Source organism: Convolutriloba macropyga, chromosome 5, assembly GCF_964194025.1.
Source record: "Convolutriloba macropyga chromosome 5, txConMacr16.3, whole genome shotgun sequence".
Taxonomy (NCBI): Eukaryota; Metazoa; Xenacoelomorpha; order Acoela; family Convolutidae; genus Convolutriloba; species Convolutriloba macropyga.
Window position 1 is genome coordinate 14,169,296 of NC_134472.1, and position 17,790 is coordinate 14,187,085.

Below are 17,790 nucleotides of genomic sequence, written 5' to 3' on the forward strand. Positions count from 1 at the left end.
ACCTTCTTCAGTTTTAAGCAAAATGGCTAATGCAATTCGTTTTTTGTATCTTGTAAGAAATCAAATACCTTTGAAAGTAAGAATTGATGTTTTCAAGTCAGTTGTACTCTCTCATCTTTCTTTCAGTGGAGTATTCCTCCAAACTCTTACAGTGAAAAAAATAAACCGAATAAACAGGCAAATTAACTGGGGAATAAAAGTTTGTTATTTTCATCAAAAATTTGACCACTCCATTGATCTTCTCATTAAGGATCGTATCCTACCAGCCGAATTGTTTATCTCAAAAGTTAGCCTAATGAAGCTACAAACAGATATAAAACAATGGGAAACATCCAAAAATTTTAAAATGTTTACTAGTCGCCATAACGCCAGACAGAACAACAGAACAAATCAAATTATTATAAAAAAGAAAACGAAAACGAGGTGGAGTAACAAATCTTTAATCTTGGAAAGCGTTCAAAAATGGAACAAATTGCCCTCTTCAATAAGAACTTTTAACAGTAAAACTTGCTTTTAAAATGTTTTAACCGAGTTTTTGCTCGATCAACACAGGAAAGTACCCGTTAATAGACAAATAGGAGCCTTCAAATCCTATTTTTACCTATAAAAACGAACAGCCACAATTTGAAGATTACTATATTAATAACAATGCTGATTAATTTACTTAACATTTTAGAGCATGTAGATATCTAACCTTAGGGTTATAGTCTGAGTAATTTACATGTTTCAAAAAAAAATTTGTCCATATATAATTGCCTAATAATTCAATATTTATTACAAAACTTTTTGTGAAAATTTTTTGTAATGAGTAAATTTCTGCCTCAATTTGTTAATAATTGGAAACTTTTTTAAGTTTCTAAAATGTTTGTACACGTTTTTTGTTATTTGTAAATTTTTCAAAAACTTGATTTTTAATTTGTAAGATTTTACAAATTTTGATTCAAGAGCAATTACAATTACAAGTTTTGATTCGTTAGCAATTATTTATTTGAAACAAATAGCGTTTTTGCAACAAGAGTAGCAGCATCACTTGTCTCGGGGCTATTTATGGGAAGGCTATACTTCATTGTACACGAACTGAATGAACAATGTTTAGGTATTGGACGAGTATGGAAATAGACGGACAGAGAACATCTACACAATCGAGCGTGATATTTATATCGATGGCGCTTTGCGCGCGCTTCGATTCAGTTTCAGTTTTGTCAACACTCTTATTCTTGTTGTTTTGGTCAAACCTTGCCAGAAACCTCTGAATAAATTTGCTGAAAGATTTCGGAAAAAAACGGTAACAAAGTGAAAAGGCAGTGAACATCTACTAGAGAATAAATTATTCCCAGAAGCATAACCCTTGTTAAAATTTCCCACTGAATTTGATATCTGACCCGTAATTTTTGTCGTAACAAATAACAAACCGCAAATATTTTTTCAAATCACGCGAATGGTATAGCTTGATGACGTTGAAAGTGAGTTGAAAATATAGAAACAATAGCGTTCGCTGAATTTACAAAAACTAAATTCAAAAATTCAGAAAAATAATTGAAAGAAATTGCAATCAAGAATTTCAATGAATGCTAAGAAACTAACTGTGAGATATCAGGAGAAATTGAACGCAGACCTTGACATGGTAAGTCTGATAAAAATTACTGTTCCGACGCCACATGCAGGGTATACAAGGACAGCCAGCTCTTTACTGTTCCTGTAAACTTGTGATTAGTACACCTAAAAAACCTGTTCGGTGCAGAATGAAGAATTTAAGATTTAGGTGATGTTTTTGGTAGCAAGGCGTAACAAAAAGCGGAAAAATAATAACTTGAAAAAACTATTTTTCGTAAATCTATTTAATCACACATTTAAATCTTATTCGTTCACATGTTTGGCTTGTAACTGTTGTTTATCTGCCAAAGTTTCCCCTCAATGTTGTTTATCGATAATAGTTCTCTGCTTCTCTGCTTCAATGTGTTTTTGTTTATGTATAGTTGTTTGAATCCAAACTGAAACAAACTTTTCGTGGTAAAAGTTACACTTCTTATGACATCGTTAGGACACGTGGTAATCGTTGGTGACCGTTTTGTTACAACCTTGAATATTCCTTTGACACTGAACGCTTCCCGGCCCACCTTAACTCGTTCAATTGTGAAATCTGCAAACATTTTTTCCTGATTGATTAAAAATAGTGATAAGCAAGACATAATAAATTGATTTTGAGAGACAATCGAAGGGTCTGATAGTTTATTAATTTGATGAGTAAACAGTGCAAAAACAAACGAGTTGTCAAATGACTAATGTTTTTTTTGTATACCAGACAGTAAATCAACTAAATGTTCCAAACAATGTTTTTTGTAACTATTTTTCTAGCACCTCTGAATTTTAAAATTTTGTCAAAAACCCTATAAGTTGGTGATCACTGGTTCTTCGAAATTTTGAGTTATTTCATTGTTTGAATTGAAGCTGTTTGTCTTACAGCAAAACTTAGCGATTAATTATTTGGCGTATTTGATTATCAAAAATGCAACGGTAAATCACAGTATATTAGATGATACAGTACCAAAAAAGCTTATGGCAAAAACCTAATCTCAGACCGAAATATTTGAAACCACTGAAGCAAACGAGACGTTGGAAATTTTTTACTGACCTTTATAAGAGAGCCGTTCTATTAATATTTTGAGGAGTTGCCGAAACTTTTGAATATGAGGAGAGTTTTGGCTTTATGTTGAATTCATCGTTTAGCACTTAATCGAAATGTACAGTTTACCTTTTCCACCTTCATCGCGTAGAAGATTCGTTGAAATTACAGCTCGGATGTTGGAACCTATGTTCAGTCTTTCCTGTTTTTGTCTATTTTTTGCAATTTTTTTTTTATCAAATTCAGGTTTTTTGCCCAATTTTGTTCATTTTGTGCCATTACTGTTTATCTTCGAGAGTTTTTGCTCTTGTTTCGCGGAATGTTTGCTCTTTGTTAGTGTTCTTGTTAGTATTTTGCCTTCATTATTGAGAGTTGATGAACTGCTTGGTACGGCCTTTCAGGGACACTGCAAACTAAACTGTCCAAAAATCAATTTTAAACTACGATATTCACGTGTGCTACCATTATGCAGAAGAGTCATATAGAAGAGAATTTCAGCCAGTTCTTTCTCAGTTCAAACGGTTTTAGTTCCGAGAATCCCGTATTGTGATATTGGTCTGCCTGCTCCGTCGAATTTCAGTTATTTTTTCAACATGAGAGCAAAAGTTTTCGACTTATTTTCAATGAAACTATATCTTTTGTACAGATCTCCTGGTGTTAATAGCCGCAATTGGACTATAATAATCATTAACTTTAATGGTATGTCGCGTTGGTTCTGATTCTTATTTTTTCACAAGATGAACTAGATATTTCAACATCTAACCTGCTTCAGAACGCGGTATTCTGGAGAAGATACACTGAAGCAGTACATTTACAATATTGGTTAGAGAACCACTGCTTTGCCGAATGAGCGAATTTTCACCATAAAAAATTTTTCGGGCAATTGAGTTTTGCAGACATTACCGAATAACCTTGTAAGATTGTCTCTCAAACTATTGGCAGGGGTTTGACTTTAGTAGTAGCTAACTTACCCAGTGAAACGAAACTTGATAAACCTTGCCATGACATGCAAGATCTTGTTAACTCTTGCAAAACTTGAATTATCTTGCCAAGATCTTGATAGACATATATTTCTTTGAACACCTTGATAAGATCTTGACAAGATCTTATCGAGACATGTCAAGAATTTTTCTTGGCGTAACTTGATAAGAACTTTTCTCGGGGTAACTTGGTCTTATAAGGTCTTGATAATTCTTGACACATAGAAAATTTTGTTTTTAAGCAACTCGGAGTGAGGTGGCGGAAAAAGGAACCGGGAATCCAGAGAAAAATCGGCCATGACCAGACAATCCAGACAAAAAGTTAGCTATGACTCGAAGTAGTGAGAATTAGCATCGCGTGTCAATTCGCAGTTAGTAGTGACAATTAACAAAAAACGATCACAAGGCACATCCATTTCAATGACAAAACATGATTTAAATTATCAAGTAGAACTGCAGAATTGCTACCTAATTTAATATCAAGCGATTTTTTTTTATTATTTCTTAGAAAAATATTTTGAAGTCATTTGTCCTCTGGTCTCGCTAATTGCAGTTAATTGACCTACAGCCCAGCTAAAGTTGATATCTGATTTGTATGATATACTTAGGAACGTTGCAAATAGTGGCTTTGTGGTTCAACAGTGGGGAAACTCTAAGGGTTACTTTTACACTATGAAGTTACACGGTCTCAGCAGTTTGGGCAAAAATGTTTACTTATATATTAGCCAAGCTCAAGAAGAACTGCACGGCGACTCGAAAACCTTGTGTTTCCCACGATTATTGATTTTAACTCAAAATTTTCCAAAAGATTGCCAATTCTGTATACTCAATCATTGAATGGTTTTTTTTGGATCTCCATAACTTCGGAGAATTTGCATTTCCAATCCTCGTTGTTTTGTTTACGATACAAAAATATATTAAGTTGCTAAGGATTTCATTTTCTCAATCAAACTTTTGTTCAAATGATGCCTTTGAAAAAAGCGGATACAGCAGTTTAAATTGAACAATTGAAACAGATACAAAAATATAATGATAAAGCAGCATGGCACTATACGTTGTAGATCCCTATAGAACTAGCAACTTTGCGAGAGACACAAACTATATTCTACTACAGTCATTCGGCAAGCATTCAACTAGCGTCATTCATGTTATATCATCCGAAGCAGAACCCAAGTTGACCACCTTTTTATACAAAATAAATCAGCATTCGAAAAAAAGTTTTCACCATTTAATACCTCATAATATCGAAGTTTTTGTTCATTTTTAAAGGCACCTTCGATCTTTTCCGTTCCCCCCCCCCCAGTACGCTATGCACCCCCTGGTTACAGAGCACGTGCCATTACATAGTAAATTATTGTTTATCTGGAGGATGCAATTATTATGCGCCCACTATGCTGGAAAAGATCCGGACAAGAACAAACGGAAAAGATCCCGAACCTTAATCATGGCAAGATTATGAACAAAAACTCTGAAATTTTCTTTCTATTACTTTCCAGATATGTTCCCCGAATTTTGATTACCAAGATACCTTATATGGTTCCTTTAATGGTAAGGTTGATCAGCTGGGAATATAAGCTACAAAATTAGTCCACCATCACTTTTAGGTTTGATGAGCATTCTACTACGTCGTGCTGATTGTCAACTACACATTTGACTTGTCCTTCGTCGTGTATTGTACAATCTGCAATCGTAAGAACTGCTTTCCCAGTTTTAGGGTCAAATTTTGTAAGGAATCGTTTGCTCACGTCTCTGGATACCTGTAAAAGAGAAAATCGAACAGAGATTCCCTCAAGTGACCATAACGTAGAAAACAGAAAGCCAGGGTTAACCTCAAATTTCCGATCTACTCTGTCCCCCCCCCCCCCGTGTTTTTATGACCCCCAGTTATAAATTATATGTTGTTATATAGCACGTTACTATGTAAGAAAATAGCATGTGCGCCTGGGGGTCATAAAAGATTTATGCTCACTAAGCTGGGGGGTCGAAACAGAATAGATCCCAAATTACAAATAAAAGTTTTTGTTATAGAACACAACTTTCTTTTCTGGGATCTGTAAACATTTTTAATCATAGAACTTTCATTTAAGACAAAGTTGTAGTTTTACCAATATTTTGGATCTAATCTGTTTGCCCCCCACCCCCACCCCAGCTTAGTAGGCTTATTTTTTTTACGCCCCACAGGCACACGTGTAGCTAGTTTTTTACATAGCAATGTGCTATATAACAACTTATAATTTGTAACTGGGGGCGTAAAAAACACTCGGGGCGAAACAGAATAGATCCAATATTTTATAGCTGTTTAAAATTATGAAGCCAATGCTCCATAGTATGAAAGTTCTATAGTTAAAAATTTTGTCAACTCGCGAGAGCATAATGTTTTTTTCTAAACGTAAGAAATCCCACCAAAATTTGAAACTTTGTTGATGAAATCTCCATTATTTAATTATTTTTTGTTATCGGGTCATACTTGTCTGCCGGGAATTCATCGATAATTAATATTCATTTTTTGCGGGAAATTTATCTTAATTTGGTTGTTATTTTTTGGGGGGAAATCGTCGTTAATTGATTGTCTCCTTTCCGAACTAACAATCAAATGAATAGTTTTAGCGAAAAGTGTTCTTTAAACTTGAAAACACTCTTCCAAAAAAATGACAACAATGGCGAAAATTTACCGCAAAATTTTGGGCGCCGATTTAAGGTCAATGTCTGACCCAATGAGAGGTGAGTTTAATGAAAAAGCCGAATAGGACGGGCAAACGAGCGAATCATGACGAAAAGTTAAACCACGAAAGCAAGTTTTTAAAATGCGGATAGTATTGCCAGAATTCTTTCCCCATTTTAGAAAACTTGCACTTAAAGTAAAATGACAAGAGTTCCCTTTTCTAAAACAGGCAGTTTACTTCCATGAACTTCGGCTTTTTCAAACATGCACGTTTTAAGCAAGCTTACGCGACTCTAGAAGTCACTTCCAAATTCTAACTTGACATCTGGGACCGCTATGCAGTAGCCAATAAACGCCAAAAGTTCTCAGTGAATTCAAGCAGAGTCTTGTAACCACTATACTTCGCTCAAAAAGACTCAGAATACCTGAATAAGTTCCTATTTCTAAATATTCCTTTAAATGATTAAACGACCAAATTAGAGTAAACAAGAAGCTGTGAAAACCCGATTGGGTTGGTTTCAACTATAGATTTAATGTCAGCATGATATCTTCACTCTGACTATGATTAACAAAACTAACACAATTCTGCAATTCTCAATTTAATTCTCTGGTACATTTTAAGGTCATTTTTCTGCAGGATCAAGTTAATACAACGAAATAAAGTGTACCTTTTCTCCGTTGAGTAGCCATGACACTTTAAGGGGGGATGATGATGCGGGGGCGGGGTTTGTGATCTCTGCCATGAACATGGCACCGCAATTCACCTTCACCTTCTGGTCCATTATCTTCCTCTTGAACGAGGGTGCCACTGCTGCTGAAACGACAGGGAATCTTGTCTGAAAACTGAGCGAGAGATGACAGCTAAAAATAAATTGTTATTGTTTTTTCCCCGATAAACTGTTGATTGTTTTTTCCCAGATTACCATTCATATGTTATATATCAGACTACTTTGTAAAATATAGCACGTGCGTCTTGGGGGGGGGGGATTAAAGTTTTTTGCCTGTAAAAATTTTTTGGTGGCGGTGAGGGTGGGGGGTTGGCCCGAACAGAAAAAATTTGAATAATCAAACATGTAATGGTAAGAAAAAAGTGTAATGATTTTAATACATTTTAAGGCCTCCAGGTAAGAGCATTAGCATTTGTTAGAAATTAGGGTTGGCGTCCAGCACAACAAGGAGTTTTCCAAAAAATTATGTAAGAAGTATAGACTTCTCCATCACTGTTATTAGAAAAAACAAAAATTAAATAATAATACTCTCATTTAAACGTAATTCTTAGTATTGTAATTAGTTAACAATTAAAATTAATTAATAGCTTAAACGGATGTCCATTTAACGGTGAACAGGCAAAACAGTCCCAGACAAAGCAGTCCGAAACAACAGAGTCCGAAATTGCAAAATAGTCCCAGACAAAACAGTCCCAGACAAAATAATCCGAAGAAAAAAAGACAAAAGAGTCCCAGACAAAACAGTCCCAGACATAATATTCCAAAGAAAACAGACAAAACAGTCCCAGACAAAACAGTCCCGCTCAAAGCGTTCGTTATACAGATCAAAAAGAAAGTGCAGCTTTGATCATCAAAAAACCTTTGAAGTCAGAAAATCAAAATCAACGTGGCGCAGTAGTTAGTGATCTGGACTCACATACGGAAGTCGCTGGTTCGAGCCCGAGTGGGGAAAAATATATTCGAAAAAATCAAAAAATCAAAGATTGAGGGTAAATCAGATCAGAAAGTGGAAAAAACTGGGAAAAGTAATAAAATCCGGAAAACGCTGCTATGGGTTGTCGTGAGAGAAGAGAAAATGAAAAGCTAGTTCATGATCGACATTTTGTAATAATCAGATCGCTTCTAGCGTTATTTTTAAACTTGTAAAGTTTTGGTAGAAAATGAATAAATTGAAATACAGAAAATAAAGGTTCACAATAACAAAAGCAACATGTGTTAGAGTTTGATATTATAACTGCAGCCTCTCAAAGAATCAATCATATTCTGATGCTGGTACTTTTGAACAAGTTCTTGTAAATTTGCATCAATTTTTGCGTAAGTTGTTTTCTTTGGCTTCTCTACTGGCAGACCAGCTGTTATCTTCTCCGACATTATTTTTTGAGTTTTTTGTTCGTCTTTGAATTTCTTAATCAGTTTGGGTATTGAAGGATGTTTTGTATTAACCAACTTTACAAGATTACTGTTCCAGCCTTCGACGGATTTCTTTGTTCAGGCATACCCCTTTTTTATGCGCTAGCAGCAATTCCATCGTTCAATTACAAATCGATGTTTCTGTCTCTGTGCAGTAGAGTTTTATCGGCCGATGTAATTGTCTTCAAAGTAATTGAAAATTCGTCAACAGTCCTCTGGGCAAGTTGACTGCAATTTTTCAAATGCAATTATGTCATATTTCAATGGCAAAAAAGCAGTGCAAAGCATCATTCTGATATGCTCTCGGAACTCCAAGTTGTTGTTGTACTCCGATGCTTTGCCGGCTGACTGCACATGTCTCCACACGTTCTGACCAAGGTGAAAGAAGCAAAATTGAATTTGAATGTTTTACTCCACTGGAGGATTGTTTTCCGAATTGGAATTTCGAAATCGATTGTTACTCCTTTTGTTGAATTTTACGGAAGGGAACAGAGTAGTTTTTGATAACTCTCTTCTTTTTTATCAGGAAGCGATTCAGCGCCAAGAAGACGCGCTATCTGTAAGTTGTCGGTGCCTAATAAAGCCATAGCCTTCAAAAACGAGCAATTGCGATTATTGGTTGTCTGAATGAATTGTAGTGCAAACTAAAACTTTTTAATACAATAAGGGGATAAAATTAATACAATAAGGGGATAGCATATATTTTTAAAGGTTACTGCACAACTAGTCTGTTAATTTCAGCAAAATTGCTGATACTAAAAACATATAAATTATCTAATGAAAGGAAAGTGCTCAAAGGATGCTTCTGAAATCGAAAAGGTCGAAGACAATGAAAATAGTCACATTTACTTTTGGTAACAGAAATAATTTATACGCTATGGGTGAACAAAATGTTGATTTGACACAGAAATATTTCAAAATGCTGGCAGGATATTCTTACAGATCATTTCACAGAAAATTTTACGTTCACGAGTTTTGATGGTGTTATGAATATATAAAATTAATTTATCAAAACTTTTTATATTATAAATATTACTTTTAAATAATCTTTAATAACAATGATGACTACATTGTAAGCTTGCTAGATATTTGTTTCAAAATGTCCGGAGGCATCTTTCTGACTTGACTATAATGTTCAACTGGTGAACACAATTTTCAAAAACTTCCGAGGGCATCGCAGAAAACTTGAAAGAAATCATTTTAAAAAAATGTTCTTAGGATGCTCCGGGGATACGTGTCGTATTTATTCAAACGCTTAAGTCAATCCCAGATGGTGGTCCAAACAGATCAGATTTGAAAAATCAAACATGTAATGGTAAGAAAAAAGGGATCTTTTGCGTTTGTGCCCCCACAGTATGTTATGCTCCCCCCAATTACAGAGCACGTGCGATTTCATAGTAAATAATTATGTAAAAAATATTGCACGTGCTTCTGGGGGGGTGCAAATAAGATGAACCCACTAAGCTGGGGGGCAAAAACGGAAAAAATCCAAAAAAGTGTAATGACTTTAATAAATTTTTAGGGCATCCAGGTAAGAACATTAGCATTTGTAAGAGATGAAGGTTGGCGTCCAGCACAACAATGAGTTTTCAAAAAATTACGTACGAAATGGGGTAATTTTTCGTAAAATTAAACTCGAATTTCCAATATAATATTTAGGAAATCTATTTTCCGGAAAGTTGATTTTACTTTTGGGTCTAAGGATTATTTTCACAGTACCGGCAGCGGTATAGACCTCTCCATCACTGTTATTGGAAAAAACAAAAAAACAACATTTAACTAATGATACTCACATTTAAACCTAATTCTCAGTATTGTAATTAGTTAACAATTAAAATTAATTAATAGCTTAAACGGATTGTCAATTTAACAAATAACTGTTGAAAAATTTTTGGACTGATATCTTTGAAACAACCAATAGTTTTAAAAAAGGGTAGCTTAACTGTGCTTGAGTGGATATTTGTGGAAGCAATAGCTTGAAATTGAAAAAATAATGAATATGTAGTACAAACTAAAACTACTTAATACAATAAGGAGATAAGAATGATGTTTAGATAAATAAATGCCTAGAAAATTGGAGAGACGTAGTGTCTAAAATTTGTTTTCATTTCCAGTAGTTAGCTAAATGCTGCTCGTGTAGCAACTTGTGAAAAAAATTGAAGCAATTTAAGAATCTTCGCCGTTTGTTCCCCACCCCAGTACCTTATGAACCCCCCTTACAGAGCACGTGCCATTACATAGTAAATCATTATGTAAAAATATCGCACGTGCATCGAGGACTGCAAATAATATGAACCCACTAAGCTGGGGGGGGCACAAACGGAAAAGACACCAATTTAAATACAAGCAAAAATAAAATTTAATTTTGAACTTGATTCATAGTTTGTAGTTGACTAAAATTTCTTGTAATGAAATTTTTTTGTAATTGAAAGGGATTGCTGTTAATTCTGATAGTCTACGATTGCTCGTTGGGAACTCTTTGAAACTACACTATTTGAAGTAATATATAATAATTGACGTTACTTTTACAAGAAAAATTAACTACTGGCTTACAATTGATCACAGTATTTGCTTGATACGATATCGTTTCTAAGTACTCGACGGGATATTTCTGATATCCGAAAAATTTTCTATAGAAATTTTGAATTGTAGGTCATTTTGGTTTTCGTTTAAAGCTAAATTTGACATAAAGTAGAATTAGTTAAAAACATTAGTTAATGTTAAAAAGAGTTTGTATTTTTAAAGGTTACTGGAGAACTAGTCTGTTAATTTCAGCAAAATTTCTGATACTAAAAAAATAAAAATTATATTTTATGTTAGAAAAGTGCTTAAAGGACGCTTCTGAAATTGAAATGCTCAAAGACAATGAAAATAGTCACATTTATTTTTATTAACAGAACTAATTTATACGCTATAAGTGAAAAAATGTTGATTTGACAAAGAAATATTTCAAAATGCTGGTAGGATATTCTTCAATTTACAAATCATTTCATAGAAAATTTTACACTCACAATTTTTGGTGGTGTTGTGAAAATATAAATATAAATTAGCAAATTTTTTTTATTATATAGTTATTACATTTAAAAAATCATTTATAACAATGATGACTACACTGTTAGCTTGCTAGATATTTGTTTCAAATTGTTCGGACGCATCTTTTTGACTTGACTGTAATGTTCAACTGGTAAACACTTTTTCAAAAACTTCCGAGGGCATTGCTGAAAATTTGTAAGAATTCTTTTAACAAAATTTTAGAATGTTCTAGGGATACGTGTCGTTTTTATTCAAACGCTTATGTCATTCCCAGATAAACCTGTCTGAAAACAGTTAAGGCCGTTTTTAACCGCAATATTATTTGTGAAAAAAAAAATTAGTAATTCTGTAAAACATGTACTTATTTTAATTACCCGTAAAACTCAGTAAACAATTACGTTAATCGAAGAGAGCAGTGGTAATGAAATTGTCGGAATTAGCTAGGGGTATATGGTGTAAACGAAAAAATTTGTGGACAGCAGTGACGTATTACAAAATTTGGCATAATATTTGAATAGTTACAACGAAGTCTCGTCATTTCTATATTGTCAGCTAGTAGTTATAAACAGCCATCGTGAACAAAAAAGACAGATACTTACAAAGTTAACAAACATTTCAAACCTAAAACAAAATGAACTAAAATCATTGGTTGTCACAAATACGCGCCGTGACGCCTAAAACTTCAAACTTAACAGATATGCATTTGTATTAAAAGTTCTTTCCAGTAAGAGTAAAATTATTTGAGCAAATGAAGCTTTTGCAATGTATAGTTTTGGAGAGTCCTTTAAATATCCTGCAACAAACACATTTGCTCATTTGTCAGCAAAGGATTCGAAAAAATCTTTATAGCAACTGTAATCAATTACCTTACATTCCTTACCGTTTTTAGACACAATACTACATACTGTGAATAGGAACACAAAAAAATCTTTCAAAAAACTTTTTTGCTTAGACTATTTTCAGCCAACACAGACAAAAATTGTTAACCAAATTTGAGTAAAAAATTGTTGCTTATAAATTTTAGGTTCTTTTGAGTCTCAGCGTGATCTTTACATTGATTAAGGAGACAGGCAGGGGTAGAAGAAACGACAAATGATATCAGAAAACCCAATTTAAAAAGTACTAGAGTTTCAACAGATCTTCTTGCTGTCAATGTCTTCCAAACCAACACTGTACGCTAAATTCAACGAGTAAACTCAGCTCCAAACCCACAAAAATTTTATTGCTGAGTTCATTTCAAAAAGCTGGAAAAGATAAAAACCTTAAAACGAACAGATATAATTGCAAACTTGTTAAATTTCCTCAAGGACAATTTTCAAAACCAATTTACGGATCATACCAAAAATACAGTTATAAATTAAAAATGATTAACAACATAAAATAATTTTAATTTGAAGGCAAACTGATCGTTTGTTAAAATTTGGATTCAAACTGTTGTCAGACATCTATCTAACAGGTAAAACGATTTTAACTACCTTTGATGGCCTAAGGGTGTTCAGGCACATAATTAAAAACCTAAAAATTGGAGTTCTAGCAAAAATGTTCAAGTTCTTGCTAATAATTAAACAAATTGTTGATCACTTACAGTTGATCCAAAAGTTAGTTTAATAAATTCCCAAGAAATCGGATTAATATTTCATAAGAAAAATTTTTTCAGTAAAAGTCACGGATAGGGAGTGCTCAAAGTTTTAACGAAGTTAAAAAATTAGGATAAACTCAAACATATTAAAGTTGCTTTCTATTATAAAATTAACTAATAGCAAAAAGGTGATTATAATGTTCAACTGGTTCAATGATTCTAAAAACTTCCGAGGATATCGCAGAATTTTTGAAATAAATCATTTTAAAAAATTTTTCTTAGCATGCTCAGGTGATACGTGTCGTATTTACTCAAACGCCTATTTCAATCCCAGATAAACCCAAGGTTATTTGTCAACAGAAATTAGTAATTCTGGTAAAAATGTATTTATTTTAATTACCCGTAAAACTCAGAAATTAATTACGTTAAACAGAGAGAGCAGTGGAAATTGTCGAAATTAGCTAGGGGAATATGGCGTAAACGAAAAAATTTGTGGACAGCAGTGACGTATGACGAAATTTGGCATAATATTTGAATAATGGTAACAAAGTCTTGTTATTTCTATATTGTCAGCTGGTAGTTAAAAACAGCCATCGTGAACGAAAGAGACAGATACTTACAAACTTAACAAATTTTTCAAACCTAACACAAAATGAACTAAAATCATTGGTTGTCACAAACGGGCACATTGGCGCTTAAAAATTCAAACTTAACAGATATGCATTGGTATTAAAAGTTCTTTCCAGTAAAAAATAATCTCATTTGAGCAAATGAAGCTTTTGTAACGTATGGTTATGGAGAGTCCTTTAAATAACCTTCAACAAACTCGTTTGGTCATTTTTCAACAAACGATTCAAAAAAATCTTTATAGCAACTGTAATCAATTACCACACATTCCTTACCTTTTTAAGACACAATACTACATACAGTGAATAGGAACACAAGAAATCCTTCAAAAATTTTTTGCATAGAACATTTTCAACCAAAGCAGATAAAAATTATTACGCAAATTTGACGAAAAATTATTGCAAGCAAAATATAATAGTTTAAACAGAACTTCCAGCTGTTAATGTCTTCAAAACCAATAATCTAGTGCTAAATTTAAAAATTAAACTCAGCTCCAATTGCACGCAAGGTTTCATTGCTGACTTCAGTTCAAAAGGCTGAAATTTAAAAAAACTTAACAATTCTTCCAGATATAATTGCCAATTTGTCTAATTTCCTCAAGAATATTTTTCAAAACCAAATTTTTTCTAAAATCAACAAAAAACCAAGTTAAACATACATAAGCAGAAAAGAATGAGAAATAATTAAAATTTCGGAAAATTTAGCAAAATTTTTAAAATGGTGCTGAACTTCTGAAAATTATTGTCCTTACATTGAAATTTTTGCTGCAATAATTTATCTTTCAACCCAATTTATCTTCCAATTTCTCTTTTCAACAAGCTCCATTGATCCTCTACAAGTGTCACTGAAAAAAGCATTATTGCTCCCTAAAATCAAAAAGTAAAAAAAATAATTGAAAGAATTGAAAATTTCTCTCCAATTTGTTATGTTCTAATTAGGATTACGAAAACATAAATCTCAAAAATATACAAAAAATTTAAAAAAGTAGCTCGCAAAATATCTTTTGGAAATGTTTGCAAACTTTTTGTGTACCCTTCTGTGGGTTTTTCCAAAACATCTTTGGGAACCCAACCATCAAAAAAAAGAAAGCAACAAATAAGGTAGAGCTGTACAATTTTGAGCTCTAAAACTTTAAAATTTTAGCAGCAACAATTTCAGCGCTCAAAAATACTTAAACAAGCTAAAAGCAAGTAAAAAATTTAAAATTTGTTTTTATACCTGTTTATTCCTTTTTGAATGATCTAAGTTATGGAAAAATATGTGAGTACGTCTTACGAGAAAGACAGAGCACAAAAACAAACAGCTTTCTTTGGATTGTAGACAGACAGAGCACCAATACAATCCCAATAGTTTTTTTTGTTGGCAATATATATTATGTGCGCAATAATAGAGAGAAGATAATACCATACGAACAACATATGGTCAACTGAACAATTAATGGACTGTTAGAAATTATATAAAAACAAAATTTCTTCAAGCGTAGTCCCTCAACGATTACTAAAATCCCCTTTTTAGCGTAAAGCCAATTAATTGGCTACGTAAATGTTGCAACTTCAAAATTCTTTTAGAAAGAATTCGAAAGATTTTAAAACGTGCGATAACATTACGCCCAATTTTTCAAGCTGACCGCTGAATTTTTATTTGTTCACATTTCAAAATCCACTGGCCCGTAAATAAGTCACGTTTCCAAACTCAATAGAAAAAATAGAGATGACGGTAGTGATATAGGCAACGAATAACCAGTTTACCGGTTGTAACCCGCTAGCAATGAGATCTCCTATGCTCACTGATTGTCACGTTTTCCGAGTTAAAAAAGAACTCGAAAAAAAACATTTTTTTTCTCCAAAACCAAATGAAATACTTTAAGAGGTCTACTTAACTATGCAGTTTTTTACAGCTTTAATTTTTAAAAAAAAACATTTATTTCTATTTCATCATTTACAATCAAAAACGAATTTCTTAAATACGTCTCACATTTTCTCGAATACTTTTTAATGTTGAATAATAACATGAAGTGAAAATTTCATAAACTCATTATAAAGCAACTTGTTCATCCTGCTTTGTTTTCTAATGCTGACAATGTGTGACCAACTGATCTTGTTGATCTTGTGTGAGGTTCTGTAGAAAATGCTCTATTAGCAAAAAAGCTGCTCTATTTCAATCCTAATATTGAGGAAAGTTTGACTTCTCACCCGAACACATGTCGAAAGGGTCAGCCGTAGAAAAAAGTTGCTTCACAGTTAAAAATAAGGTCCAATTTAAACCGTGAAATTGAAACAAAAACTGATAATTGTAGCAAAATGCGAAATTAAACAAAAACTAGCTATAAACGAACAATTACTGGAACTTTGAATAAAAGTTAGGTTGTCTCTTTAGACGAGCGTTTAGTCTAGAAAGAACAATGTTTATAACTTGTTTTCTTGAATTACTGGCAATAAAATGGCATTTGAAAGCTCAGTTTTCTCTAGATCTCCGTAAGTTAAGTAATTTTTAAAACTCCGATTGGAAAAACTTTGAAATAAACGGAACAAACTCAAGCGAATAAATTTAAAAGAAAAACTGAAGTAACGCCTGAGGCGATATTGCGTTTACACGTGAATATATATCTTAAGGGACAATTCCGCGGGATTAATTTGCGGTCATGTGGTACAAGTTTTTCCAGAATATATCTTTAATCTATTTGTCTGGGTGTAAAGCGTGATTTGTACCAGTAGCAATCGAAAGTTTTAATTTATTCCCAAATTATCCGCAGGCAAGTTCATTAGTGTGAGTCAAACTAACTTTATAGACTATCTATGATCTTGGGCGCCTGTTGTTTAAATTGCGTAAGTGCAATTCTGTGGAAAAGGTAGCTGCTGGCGGATAGGAATAAAATTGGGAGAATTATGTAAACAGCAAGTGCGTGGAATTTTGGCAAATTTAACATGCAAATAGACAGGAATAGTGAAACCCTGACATTCTAGATAAAAACTAATGAGAGACGGAGCCCTGTGGTTAGTTATAACTTGTTATAATAAGTTAACACAAGTTGAGGCAAGCCCCTCCAATCTTTGTGACTTCCCCGTTGCGCACAGTTTTGAGGAGATTAAACCCATTTGAACCGCAGGTGCATGGTGATTGCTCTACATGTACTAACCAGACATACCCGGCAATTAAAGTGGAAAATTGGATTTCACTTTTATGATTTCGGAACAATTTCTTCTTGGCGCTTCAAAGCATAAATTCATGCTCATTGGTTCCAGCTAACCTTGAGAAACTATCTGGCTTTACAATCTGGGAATATATCGCTGAGAATAGGGTTTAGGGTTTTAAATTTTGAGTTCTTCGAATTGTTTCAAGCTTAGAGATCAAAAATGTTTCCAGCAAGTTTCAATAAACTCTGAGAAAGATAAAACAATTTATTTGCTTTTCACTCAACTAAAATGGAGAGTATCTAAGACAAGAGATATAAATTTCAGCTGGACTTATCCTGATAAACATTTCGCGGAAAATTTCTTTTAACCTCTCCTAAATCGAATTTAAACAGCTCTAGGGATACGGCAAGATCAGACGATAACACTATTACGGGTGCTAGGGAAGATAGGGGGGGGGGGGGGGGGTAGACGCTGGTTGACGGATATGCCAAGATCATTTGGGTCTGATATTTATAATCGTAAAATTTCGCTTGTACTATGTCAAACTTTTGCTGTTCTTCAGTTTATCACTATTTGCTCACGCTCGTACAAACTCAAACTGTTCAAATTTTACAGAATTTTTAATTGGGTTGTTAAAGAACAGTGAGATCTTAAATGAGACCAACTGGTACATATTTCTGATACTGATGTGGCTTCTAAATTTTCCCTTAATGGTCGCTATTAATGATTGATGTACAAAAGAGTATTTGTTGCCAAGATTGCAGCAAAAAAAACAGCAGTGAGATTGTCTTGCTTGATAACTCAAATAACTCGATTTTTGCAATTGATTTTGAAACGCCAAGAAAAGAATTGGCGTTGACGATGTATCGTTTGATGGCTTTCTTGCAGTAATACAACGCTGTGTTATTGGAATCGATAATTCTTGATACTTCGGCGCTCAGCATTTGCTTCAAAATTATCGTAATTGTTGTCAAGTTGAAATATTGATAAATCGGAGCTCAATAAATCATGCAT

General features: G+C 33.4%; 1 protein-coding gene across 2 annotated transcripts; it reads right to left on the minus strand.

Annotated features, from left to right (window-relative positions):
• Positions 1-5,136: 5,136 nt before the first annotated feature.
• On the minus strand, positions 5,137-16,758 carry LOC142339822 (titin-like). Of its 2 annotated transcripts, none has more exons than XM_075390116.1 (3): positions 15,835-16,758; positions 6,934-7,076; positions 5,137-5,360 (listed from the first exon to the last, which is right to left on the minus strand). In XM_075390116.1, the coding sequence occupies exons 1-3, from the start codon at positions 15,842-15,844 to the stop codon at positions 5,187-5,189; spliced, it is 327 nt and encodes a 108-aa protein (XP_075246231.1). In that variant the 5' UTR covers positions 15,845-16,758; the 3' UTR covers positions 5,137-5,186. The 2 variants fall into 2 exon arrangements, with proteins under 2 accessions (XP_075246231.1, XP_075246230.1); XM_075390115.1 differs by having other exon boundaries at positions 6,934-7,079; positions 15,835-16,756.
• Between the last annotated feature and the right edge of the window lie 1,032 nt (positions 16,759-17,790).

What these genes read in the sequence shown, in the direction of transcription:
- LOC142339822 (XM_075390115.1), bottom strand. An exon ending in GGCTACTCAACGGAGAAAAG is followed by an intron (nt 5,361 to 6,933) that starts GTACACTTTATT and finishes TCTCTTTTACAG; the next exon opens with GTATCCAGAGACGTGAGCAA.